The 13,544-nt window shown below is 45.1% G+C and overlaps 1 protein-coding gene across 1 annotated transcript in view; it reads right to left on the bottom strand.

Moving 5' to 3' along the window:
- The window catches only part of SLC39A11 (solute carrier family 39 member 11), a 550,060-nt gene that overhangs the window by 522,164 nt on the left and 14,352 nt on the right, over positions 1-13,544 (bottom strand). Inside the window, exon 2 of the mRNA XM_075350678.1 lies at positions 4,098-4,214. Coding sequence (XP_075206793.1) covers positions 4,098-4,205 — 108 coding nt within the window. The 5' untranslated portion in view covers positions 4,206-4,214. The remainder of the gene's footprint in view (positions 1-4,097; positions 4,215-13,544) is intronic.

Genomic DNA, 13,544 nt, shown 5'->3' on the forward strand with positions numbered 1-13,544 from the left:
CCTATCACAGGCACACACAGCCGATCACAGGCACACACAGCCGATCACAGGCACACACAGCCGATCACAGGCACACACAGCCGATCACAGGCACACACAGCCGATCACAGGCACACACAGCCGATCACAGGCACACACAGCCGATCACAGGCACACACAGCCGATCACAGGCACACACAGCCGATCACAGGCACACACATCCGATCACAGGCACACACATCCGATCACAGGCACACACATCCGATCACAGGCACACACATCCGATCACAGGCACACACATCCGATCACAGGCACACACATCCGATCACAGGCACACACATCCGATCACAGGCACACACATCCGATCACAGGCACACACATCCGATCGCAGGCACACACAGCAGATCGCAGATACAGACAGCCGATCACAGGCACACACATACACAGCAGATCGCAGATATACACAGCAGATCACACACAGCCATCACAGATACACACATCCGATCACAGGCACACACATCCGATCACAGGCACACACATCCGATCACAGGCACACACATCCGATCACAGGCACACACATCCGATCACAGGCACACACAGCCGATCACAGGCACACACAGCCGATCACAGGCACACACATCCTATCACAGGCACACACATCCTATCACAGGCCCACACATCCGATCACAGGCCCACACATCCGATCACAGGCACACACATCCGATCACAGGCACACACATCCGATCACAGGCACACACATCCGATCACAGGCACACACATCCGATCACAGGCACACACATCCGATCACAGGCACACACATCCGATCACAGGCACACACATCCGATCACAGGCACACACATCCGATCACAGGCACACACATCCGATCGCAGGCACACACAGCAGATCGCAGATACAGACAGCCGATCACAGGCACACACATACACAGCAGATCGCAGATATACACAGCAGATCACACACAGCCATCACAGATACACACATCCGATCACAGGCACACACATCCGATCACAGGCACACACATCCGATCACAGGCACACACAGCCGATCACAGGCACACACAGCCGATCACAGGCACACACATCCTATCACAGGCACACACAGCCGATCACAGGCACACACATCCGATCACAGGCACACACATCCGATCACAGGCACACACATCCGATCACAGGCACACACATCCGATCGCAGGCACACACAGCAGATCGCAGATACAGACAGCCGATCACAGGCACACACATACACAGCAGATCGCAGATATACACAGCAGATCACACACAGCCATCACAGATACACACATCCGATCACAGGCACACACATCCGATCACAGGCACACACATCCGATCACAGGCACACACATCCGATCACAGGCACACACATCCGATCACAGGCACACACAGCCGATCACAGGCACACACAGCCGATCACAGGCACACACATCCTATCACAGGCCCACACATCCGATCACAGGCCCACACATCCGATCACAGGCACACACATCCGATCACAGGCACACACATCCGATCACAGGCACACACATCCGATCACAGGCACACACATCCGATCACAGGCACACACATCCGATCGCAGGCACACACAGCAGATCGCAGATACAGACAGCCGATCACAGGCACACACATACACAGCAGATCGCAGATATACACAGCAGATCACACACAGCCATCACAGATACACACATCCGATCACAGGCACACACAGCTGATCACAGATGCACACAGCCGATCACAGGCACACACATCCTATCACAGATACACACATCCGATCACAGATACACACAGCCGATCACAGGCACACACATCCTATCACAAGCACACACAGCCGATCACAGGCACACACATCCTATCACAAGCACACACATCCGATCACAGATACACACATCCTATCACAGGCACACACATCCTATCACAGATACACACATCCTATCACAGGCACACACATCCTATCACAGGCACACACATCCGATCACAGGCACACACATCCGATCACAGGCACACACATCCGATCACAGGCACACACATCCGATCACAGGCACACACATCCGATCACAGGCACACACATCCGATCACAGGCACACACAGCCGATCACAGATACACACATCTGATCACAGGCACACACAGCCGATTGCAGACACACACATCCGATCACACACACAGCAAATCACACACACAGCAGATCACACACACAGCAGATCACACACACAGCAGATCACACACACAGCAGATCACACACACAGCAGATCACACACACAGCAGATCACACACACAGCAGATCACACACACACACACACACACACACATAACATCACATCCAGCACTTACGGCAGCAGGGAATGAGAGCAAGTCACGTGTCCGGCCGCAGGTCCTGTTCGTTGCGATCCACTGCACTGCCTCTCAGGATTCTCCCGGCGAGAAGAGATCGCTGTCACTGGATGAGGTGAGTGTGTATGCGATCCGATGTTTATGTGTGTGATTTGATGTTTGCGTGTGATCCGATGTTTGTGTGTGCGATCTGATTATGTGTGCGATCTGACTGTGTGTGCGATCCGATGTTTGTGTGTGAGATCTGGTGTGTGTGTGTGTGTGTGTGTGAAATCTGATTGTGTGTGTGTGTGTGTGTGTGTGTGTGTGTGAGCTGATGTGTGCGGGTGTGCGATCACTGCAGGTCCTGCCGCTCAGTCGGGTGAGTGTAATTGCCGGGTGCCGCTGTGTATAATGAAGTGTGCTGTAGTATCTGTAACTTTTTTAGCTGCACGGACACTTCATTATTGATCCGCGACTAGGGCTTATTTTCGGGGGAGGGCTTATATTTAAGCCTTTCTCCGAAAATGCTGAAAATCCCTGCTAGGGCTTATTTTTGGGGGAGGTCTTATTTTTGGAAAAACACGGTAGTAAAAGTAAACATAAAATAATATTACCTTCTCTACCCATGAGATAATAGTACATTATGGGGATGGTGTGGGTGTATAATATGGTTTTAGAAACTGAGCCTCCTCAACACAGGGCAGGTTTCAGCTGTGTTAGACAGACAGTCTGTCACGCTGGGTGTGAAAGGACATCAAGCAAGCGGTGCAACACAAAGGGAAAACCAGTGAAGTACATCCGAAGGCCCTGGCAATGGAAAGAGGAATGTGGGGTCACCTCCTAATACTCACTTGAGTCTGATGCCTGCACCCAGTAACATCCCAAGATGGGTCCCTGCACTCGTGCGCCATCATGTGCCTAGACCCTCTTTGGCCCTGAACTCACCCTGACTAGTGTCACTACTGCAAAAAAACAACACAAGGAAGGCAAGACGGGTGGGGAAAGACTCAACAAACAGCACTACTTGGCTTCTCCAGCAAGAAACGTCTCAGCTGCAACAGAAATTAACACCTCAGCTTCTCCAAAGACAGGCTCCTTCAAAGTGGTCAGTATAGAATAACTATAACCAGCATGGAGTGAAGCCAGGAGTGGGTAAAAATATAGTGAAAGGGAGTGATGATAAGTTGCTGCAACTGTGATTAAGACAATGCATAATCTCAGCCAGAAGGGAAAGGGTCCTCAAGCTCTTCAGCATCAAATGAAAGTAAATCCACTCCAATACAAGATAACAGTCAAGTTGGGCTCCAATGAGGACCTGCGACCAATTAAGCTTTGAAACCTTCTGATCGCAGATCCCCCAGAAGTAAAATGCATATGCGACACAGCAATTGCCTCTCACAGCAGAGATCAAACTTAGCTCCCAAAATTGCTGTTTAACCACTTAAATACCACTGTCAATCTCTGAACGCACATTTTATTTTAATTGATATGATCTTACTGGGGATGTCCATGCTAGCAGTCAATCAACTAAAACGGAAAAACTATACCAAATAAAACCAATGGAATAATTGTACTTTTTTTTTTCTTCACCTGATCTCCACCATTAAATTCCTTTTCTGTTTCCAGTACACTATATGGTAATGTGAATGCTTTCTTTCAAAATGACAAATAATCTACCCCCCTTAAAAAAAAAATAACGAAAAAAAACACGTTACAGCACTTGGAAGAAGACAAGGAAAAAAGACGAGTGCAAACAAAAAACACTACATATCACTTACCTGTCCAGTGGCAAACACAAAAACCAATGCAGATCCAGCTGCAGTCAGTCCCCACGTGAACAATGTCCCTAAAAGGGACTGTATTACAGGACTGTATCCTTCAATCATTTTCAGACCCTTGGGGGGAAAAAAAGCATAAAATAATTATTATTACATAAAATACAGGTAAAATATAGTTTTGTTTAATCAATGGTCTCAATCACCACAACAAGCAGATTACGGGAGAAGCACCTAGCAAACCCGAGCAGTAATGATGGCCGTACAGGTTGTTATAAAATGGGATATATGAAGTAATTATTTTATCTACATGGAGAATAAAAGTAACAATAATAATAGTTTATTATCCGTCTTTAAAGGGAACCTGTCACCAGTTTTTTCCCTATTAAACAAAAAATATCACCTTCTGCAGCTTCTGGGCTGCATTCTAGGAAGGTGCACCTTGTTTCTGGCCCCCCTTGCAGACCCCTAAAAGAACTTTATAAAATCTTGCCGTTTCCTATGCAAATGAGTTAGGTTGGCAAGATGGGCGGGCTCTAATTCGGCTCCTGTCCCCCCTCCTGCCGCTGTTCTCAGTCTTCCAGTCATGATTTACATGGATGACGCCGACCTTGTCATCATCCACGCTGCTGGAGGCTCGCGCAGGCGCATTTCGCTGTGCCTCTATTGCGAGGCTCAGCATAAAGTTTCCTTTGCGCGAGCGCCGGTGATGTAGTTGCGCAGGCGCGAGATTATGGGTGGCGCTGTGCATGACCTCACCAGCGTCATCCTCGTACCCGCCCATAATCTCGTGTCTGCGCAACTACATCACCGGCAATCGCGCGAGGGAAACTTTATGCTCAGCCCTGAGATAGAGGCAAAGCGAAATGCGCCTGTGCGAGCCTCCAGCAGCGTGGATGATGACGGGGGCGGCGTAATCCATGTAAATCATGACTGAAGGATGGCGAACAGCGGCAGGAGGGGGGACAGGAGCCGAACTAGAGCCTGCCCATCTGGCCAACCAAACTCATTTGCATAGGAAACAGTAAGATTTTATAAAGTTCTTTTAGGGGTCTGCAAGGGGGGCCAGCAACAAGGTGCACCTTCCTAAAATGCAGACCAGGAGCTGCAGAAGGTGATATTTTTAGTTTAATAGGGAAAAAACTGGTGACAGGTTCCCTTTAAAAGAAAAATAACAGGTTGCAGAGACCCTAACAATTTGGACTATGTCTCCATCCTAATAATAAGGTAAGGCGTACTAGGTGCTGGCTCCTTATATCACAAAAGTCCGAATTGTGCGTCATCATGTCACTGTTACGTCCCCTCGGCCTTTATCATGGTTTCTAGAAGATGACCCATCGTAGCGAGCAGCATCCCAGACCACTTCACATCACCCCCCGGTTATTTGTTACCAAGTCTCCATATAAGTTCTGCGACTCGTAAAAGAGAGACCTGGAATTTCCGTGACTTTCGGAAGAAATTTCAGACATTATAACTGATGGCGTACTTAGCTGCTATGGAAAAAACCTACACTTATTTTTAAACACGGTCTCAGAGATGAATGGAGCCAGATTAATAAGAGATAGTGAGGGAGCGAGGGAGCTATTGCCGAATGCAAAATTTACAGAGTATTTCCCATCTGTAACATTGCCAAACGGAAAGTAAAAGTACAAAAGAGAAATTTGAGGCATCGGAGATAAAGTTTGCAGGGACATTTCTCAGGCTGCTCGTTTATGTGCGAATTTAAACTTTTATGAATTTGGGCTTTAGTGTTTAGGTGCCAATAAAGGGAAACCTGTCCCCTAGATGGCCATTACCGGGGATCCTGCTCTGTGCGAACTGTAAAGTCCATTTCAGACGGATAGAATATCGGCACAGCCTTGGGTCTGTATGTGCAGCACCAAAATAAAGAGCGACTCTACCACCCCAGGTGTACACTACTATGCAGCCATCACAAATGTGCTTACAGGCATGGTTTAGTTGCGAAAAACAATTTTAATGCAATACATTATTTGAGGGGATCTGCGCCTAATAACTCATACAGAAAGGAGGGTGGTTGCAAAGAGCGTCTCTTGTGCCGTGTCCACAGATAAGTAGGGATGAGCGAACCCGAACTGTAAACGTCAGGAGTCATAGGGAACACCTGGTGTCTGGGGCTCGATCTCGAAATTTTCATGGACGTCCGTGTCCGAGTTTGGGTGTTGTTCGCTTTCAGCGCTGTCAATCAACAACCTTTTCGGTAAGGGGAAGATACCTATACCATGCTGTGAACAAAATAAATAAAAAAAACCAATGACATGGGATCCCGCCTATTCTTGATAACCAACGCAGGTAAAACAGACAGCTGAGGGCTGCAACCACCAGCAGTTGGCTTAACTTGGCTGGTTATCAAAAACAGAGGGGATCCCACGCCGTTTTTTTATTACTATTTGTTTGTGGGGCAATTGTCCTGTTCTTACCCCCAATTTGCTTCCTCTTGCAGACCCCTAGCCCTTACTACAACCATTTGGGTCTCCATTGAGTTATATGGGGTTCAGGGTCTGGGATCAAGCTGAGCTCCCGAACCAAAATTTTAACTAAAGTCCAGCTGAACCCAGTGAACGTGAACTTCCACTGGTCCGCTCATCACTATAGATAACTCATTCAAGACATGGTCCAATACAAAGCATAGTGGCCACATCGATTTAAAGCGGAGACAGAAGGCTTTTTCCAAATAGCTTCTGTTGCCAATTCTGTCGCTATCACTGTCCGCTCAGTACCCATCACGTGACCGGGCTGCAGCGACCTCTGATGTTCAGTGATGTCATGTCAACTTCTGGAATTGGATGTTTGGAAGTTGACCCGGCATCACCGAGCCGGGGCCCAGTCTCCCGAACTAACTGGGCACATCTTCTGTAACACATGGTGGAGGCAGTGTGATGGCTGGGCATGCATGGTCACTAGATATACAATTGAAAAAGAAGCAGCCGGATGAATTCTGAAGTATAGTAGGCGATAGTTTCTGCTGACATTCAACCAAATGCAGCAAGGTTGACTGGACAGCGCCTCACAGTGCAGATGGCCAATGACCCAAAACATACTGCGAAAGCGATCCAGGATTTTAAGGCAAAGAAGTGGAATATTCTGCAATGGCCGAGTCATCACCAGATCGCAGTCCCATCGAGCTGAATTTCACATGTTTAAGACAAAACGTAAGGCAATAAGACCCAGAAACAAGCAACAAGTGACATCGCTGCAGTAAAGACCGGCAAAGCCTCACACAGGAGCAAACCAGCGTTTGGGGACGTCCATGGACAAAAGACTTCGGGCAGCCATTACTGCATAGGACTCTCTACAAAGTATTAAACATTAACATTTTATTTATGATAAAGTAAATTGTCCAATTAATTCTGAGCCCCTCAAAGGATGAGAATTTGTACAAAAATACAGTGGAACCTTGGTTTACGAGTAACTTGGTGTGCGAGTATTTCGCTATACGACCAAAGCTTGCTGTAAATTTGTAACTCAGTTTACGAGCAATGCTTTGCTGTACGAGCAAATACTCACCGCACACACTTCCGGTTCCGTACTTTCACCGCGCTCTGACCCGCTCTTGCAGTCCGCACAAACACACACACAAATATGCTCACCTTACCTTCCGTTCCCTCGCAGGCCTCCTGGTTCTTGTAGTCCGCAAGTACAGTATGTGTATCGGGTAACCATCGCGACGATGGAGGAACATCCGCTGTCACCCGCTTCTCAAAGCCAATCAGAGGCAAGCGGCTCCTTCGTATGACGTTGACGCTGACAGTGGAAGCTCCCGCATTGTCTCGATGGTTACCAGATACACATACCTGCAGACCACAAGAACCAGGAGGCCGGTGAGGGAACGGAGGGTAAGGTGAGCATAATATGTGTGTGTGTGTGTGTGTGTGTGTGTGTGTGTGTGTGTGTGTGTGTGTGTGTTTGTGCATGTGTGGAATGGCAAAATAGGGGACATTGCGCAAGTTTTGGAACAAATTGTCTGAGTTTCTATTGTTTGCTATGGGAAATCTTGCTTTGCTAGACGAGTAACTTGGTTTACAAGCACACCCCCAGAATGGATTGTTCTCGTAAACCAAGGTTCCACTGTAGTTGTAATTCCGATACATTTCACGGGATATTTTTGTTCAACCTGTTTAATTAAAGGGAACCGGTCACCACTTTTTTGGCCTATAAGCTGCGGCCACCACCACCGGGCTCTTATATACAGCATTCTAATATGCTGTATATAAGAGCCCAGGCCGGGGGTATAACATAAAAAACACTTTATAATACTTACCTAACATTCGCGCTGTGGGCCTAATGGCCGTTTCCGTTGTCCGGTGCCGCCTCTTTTGGCCTTTATTATTCTCCTTCTTCTCTAGCTGCGGTGCATGATGGGTCCGACATCATACACACTCGCCGGCATTCAGGTCCTGAGTAGGCGCAGTTTGATCTGCTCTGAGCAGGACAGATCAAAGTAATGTAGTGCGCCTGCGCAGGACCGGCGAGTGTGTATGACGTAGACGCATCATGCACACAGGCTTCAGAAAGAGGACGAAGATGGCCAAAAGAGGAGGCGCCGGCACTGGACAATGGAGACGCCCATTAGGCCCAAAGCGCGACTGTTAGATAAGTATTATAAAGTGTTTTTTATGTTGGGCTCGTATATACAGCATGTTGGAATGCTGTATATAAGAGCCTGGTGGTGGTGGCCGCGGCTTATAGGCCAAAAAAGTGGTGATAGGTTCCCTTTAACCCGAAAGGCTGAACTTTAATTGCATCTCAGTTATCCAACTTTAAATAATAGTAGCCTGCAGAGCTGAAATCACGAAGATTCGGTCACTGTCCAAATATTTCTGGACCTAACTGTACATATTGTATCTATTAGCTGATTGCTATCTTATACCCTTCCCCGAACGAAAAATCAGGAGTTGCAGGGGAGGACCACAGGTTGCACACCACTTTTCCATATTGCGCACCATACTGTTTTGGAGACACTTTACCAACCAATGTGTTATTACATACACAGCAGGCCATCATGGGGTAAGGCAGAAGTGATTTACCCTATCCGTCTATGGAGCTGAAAGCTTCTCTGAAAGTATTTCCCACCTCCACCTCTATCTGCAGCCTCCGAGTGTAAACACTCGCACAATGGACGGAGCAGGATCCGGACTCGAGTACACGGATGAGGAGAAATCAGACCCTGCTGCCAATACACAAAACCTAATCTGCTGAAATGTATAACTCGACAGCGATAAAACAACAACTGTTCATCAGCGTGTGATAGCTCTACCGAGAAATCGCACGGCGCGGAAAATAAGACTGATGACTAGGAATGATTGAAAGCTTTCCTGGGCGCAACTCTGATGAAATCCTGCAAGACCGTAGAGGAAAAGAATGCCCCAGGATAATAAGAGGATATAGATGTGTGCGGGGAGATTAAGGCCTTCAATTACACATCGGGTGACATATTTATTTTTCAAGTACAATGTAGAATTAGATTGAATGCGATGGTTACAATAAAAGACTAAGGCCAGATTCTTTTAGCGTGTGAGTTTTCCATTCCTATTTTCTATGCACCTGTTTTTCACGATTTCATTGTGTCTGATTGTTACATTTTCCTTCCTTTTTATGGTCTGTAATTTTCTGAACTCCTAATTGGTCATCTAAAGTCCCACAAGTGATTAAAGGGAATCTGTCACAAGGTTTTTGCTGCCCCATCTGAGAGCAGCATAACGTAGAGACAGAGACCCTGATTCCAGCGATGTGTCACTTACTGAGCTGTTTGCTGTCATTTTGATAAAATCAATGTGTTCTCTGCTGCAGGTCTAGCAGTTATACAGAGCTCATGAATATGCCGGACTACCTGGCAGCACGTCAAGTAGTCCTGCAATGATAATCTACTGCTGATTAAACAGTGATTTTATCAAAACTACACTAAGAAGCCCAGTAAGTGACACATCACTGGAATCAGGACCTCTGTTCCCACGTTATGCTGCTCTCAGATTAAATGGCAAAAACCTGATGACAGATTCCCTTTGATGGTTACATATTGAAGAAGACTTTGTATTTCATATGTATACCATGCTATGATTAAGGGCACCCAGCTGTCAGAAACGCTCAAGTGTTAACCATAAACCCTTGAAATTTTTAATCCTTTTTTTCATAAAATTTTGTTTTTTAATTGAAAGGTTGGGCTGAAGAAAAATTCCTCCTTTCACACATCAGTATATCACTGTCCCAGTTTGAAAAACCCAGGTCCAACAATCGGGCAAAAATCTGGCTGTATTTGAGGTATAAATAATTGAGGTATAATTCCTCTTCATTATAATCCAGAAGTTTTCAATGGGGTTCAGGTCGGGAGATTGAGATTGCGGCTTGATTCATACGTCCTTCGCAAAGTTTAATCTGCCCAATTTCTAGAGTAAGGTAATCTTCTCTGATGAGTCTAATTTTCAGCTTTGCCTAACACCTGGTTATCTAATGGTTAGACGGAGACCTGGAGAGGCGTACAAGCCACAGTGTCTTACACGGTCACCCACTATGAAATTTGGTGGAGGATCGGTGATGATCTCGGGATGCTTCAGCAAGGCTGGAATTGGGCAGATTAAACTTTGCGAAGGACATATGAATTAAGCCGCAAACAAGGTTATCCTGGAAAAACAGTGTGAAGGTAGCCTGGGCTATAGGTTGTTTGTTTAAATGTAATAAGATTATCTGTGTATGTAAATAATCAAAGTATAGATGTTGTTGCATAATTATCTGTGTGTGTATATGACAATTGCAGAGACGCCGTAATATGATTCTAAAGGTGGTGTCACACATAGCGACGCAGCAGCGATCACGACCAGCGATCTGACCTTATCAGGATCGCTGCTGCGTCGTTACATGGTCGCTGGTGAGCTGTCAAACAGGCAGATCTCACCAGTGACCAGCCCCCAGCTAGCAGCGACGCGTGGAAGCGTAACTAAGGTAAATATCGGGTAACCAAGGAAAGCACTTCTCTTGGTTACACGATATTTACCTTAGTTACTAGCGTCCGCCGCTCTCATGCTGCCAGTGCCGGCTCCCTGTTCCCTGCACTACTAGCCAGAGTACACATCGGGTTAATTACCCGATGTGTACTCCAGCTACGTGTAGCCGACACTGGCAGCACGAGAGCGGCGGACGCTAGTAACTAAGGTAAATATCGGGTAACCAAGGAAAGGGCTTCTTGGTTACCCGATGTTTACCGTGGTTACAGCTTACCGCAGGCTGCCAGATGCCAGCTCCCTGCTCGCTTCAGTTCGTCCTTCTCTCGCTGTCACACACAGCGGTGTGTGCTTCACAGCGGGAGAGCAACGTCCAAAAAATGAAGCAGGACATTCAGCAACGACCGGCGACCTCACAGCAGGGGCCAGCACGTTGCTGGATGTTACACACAGCGACAGTGACGGGACCTCGCTGCTACGTCACAGAAAATGGTGACTTAGCAGTGACGTCGTTGTCGTCGTCGCTATGTGTGACACCACCTTAAGATGTATGTTCAAGAAAGAGTTAACAAAGGATGAATGGACAAATGTACAAACAATGAACAGAGAAGGTATCCATGCTTATCAGTGGTTTCACACAAAGAGGGAATGTATTATCTGTGGGATGAAATGTGGGTTTCTATGTCCCTACGCACCTCCCTATACTGCTTCGATGTGTGAGAAAAGACAGATTGATACTTTTGTACATGTCTGAAGGTTGAAATGTAATACTGATATCTGAGCTATGGAATACATGAGTCAGACGCCTATACTGACTCAAACGGTGAACACGTCTCGTTGTGATCATTGTCTGATTAATTTATTATATCTGCACAGATAGCTAATTTGGACCCATCCTTTGGATTTGCCCTGAACAAAGACTCCATTAGCAGTCTTACCTAAATTTCTCCCTTGACAACAGTTGCTTCCTTCTGCTCAGGCAATGTTCCCCAACTCTGGGGACTGTTTTTTTCCAGCAGCTCAATGCGCCATGCCACACAGCTAGGTCAAGCAATGTGTGATGAATGACCACCACATCAAAACTCTGTCATGGCCAGCCTAATCTCCAGACCTGAACCCCATTGAAAACCTCTGGAATGTAATCAAAAGGAAGATGGATAGTCACAAGCCATCAAACAAAGAAAAACTGGTTACATTTTTGTGCCAGGAGTGGCATAAGGTCACCCAAAAGCAGTGTTGAAGACTGGTGGAAATAATGCCAAGGCGCATGAAAGCGGTGATTAAAAATCATGGATATTCCACAAAATATTGATTTCTGAACACTTCCTAAGTTAAAACATTAGTATTGTTGTTTCTAAATGATTATGAACTTGCTTTCTTTGTCTTATTTGAGGTCTGAAAGCAATGCATTGTTTTGTTATTTTGACCATTTCTCATTTTCAGAAAATAAATATAACATTTATTGCTTGGAAATTCGGAGACACTGTCAGTAGTTTATAGAATAAAAGAACAACTTACAGTTTACTGAAAAATATACCTATACGGAGAAAAATCAGAAAAACTGACAATTTTTGCAGTGGTCTCTTAATTTATATAGATATATATATATATAAAAATATATATATATACACATATATATATATATATATACACATATATATATATATATATATATATATATATACACATATATATGTATGTATGTATATCCACCATATATATATATATATATATATATATATATATATATATATTATATATATATACATATATATATATATATATACACACACACACACACACACACACACCGTATATATATATATATATATATATTTTTTTTTTTTCTATATGTTTTTATTACAGCTGTGGGTGAAGCAGCTGTTAACCTGTTATATGCTGCTGTCAATCTCTAACGCTCACCGGCGGGGGCACGTTATTCTGAACACCTTTGGCGCGCCAGAGACACTATTACAGGACGCTGATGTTTTGTCATGACAGTCAGTAGTCAGATAAAGACCCCGGAGTCTGTCATCTCTGTACTGTGAATACCATCCTGTGGCCGGCATTCATAGGACAATGTGATTTTCTTCTATATACAGCAATGCTGACGCACTGCTTTATATACAAAAAGTGATCAGACTATTGCAGGTTTAAGTCCCCTAAGGGGACTTTTAAATACCGGTACTTTTAAATACAATAGAAAGTTAAAAAAACAAAAGTTTAAAAAAACAAAAGTTTAAATCACCTCCCTTTACCACATTAAAAATTAATAAAATAAAACAACAACACATATTTAGTATTGCTGTGTTCGTAAAAGCTCTGTCTTAACATATAAAATAATTTAATCCGATCAGTAAACAGCATAACGAGAAAAAAGATAAAACCATTAGAATTGCAGTTTTTCAACCGCTGGAACAAACAGAAAAAAAATGTAATAACAGGTGATGAAAACATTGTATATACCCCTAAATAAAATTATATATATATATATATA

Source organism: Anomaloglossus baeobatrachus, chromosome 5 (genome assembly GCF_048569485.1).
Source record: "Anomaloglossus baeobatrachus isolate aAnoBae1 chromosome 5, aAnoBae1.hap1, whole genome shotgun sequence".
In the NCBI taxonomy this organism is placed as follows: domain Eukaryota; kingdom Metazoa; phylum Chordata; class Amphibia; order Anura; family Aromobatidae; genus Anomaloglossus; species Anomaloglossus baeobatrachus.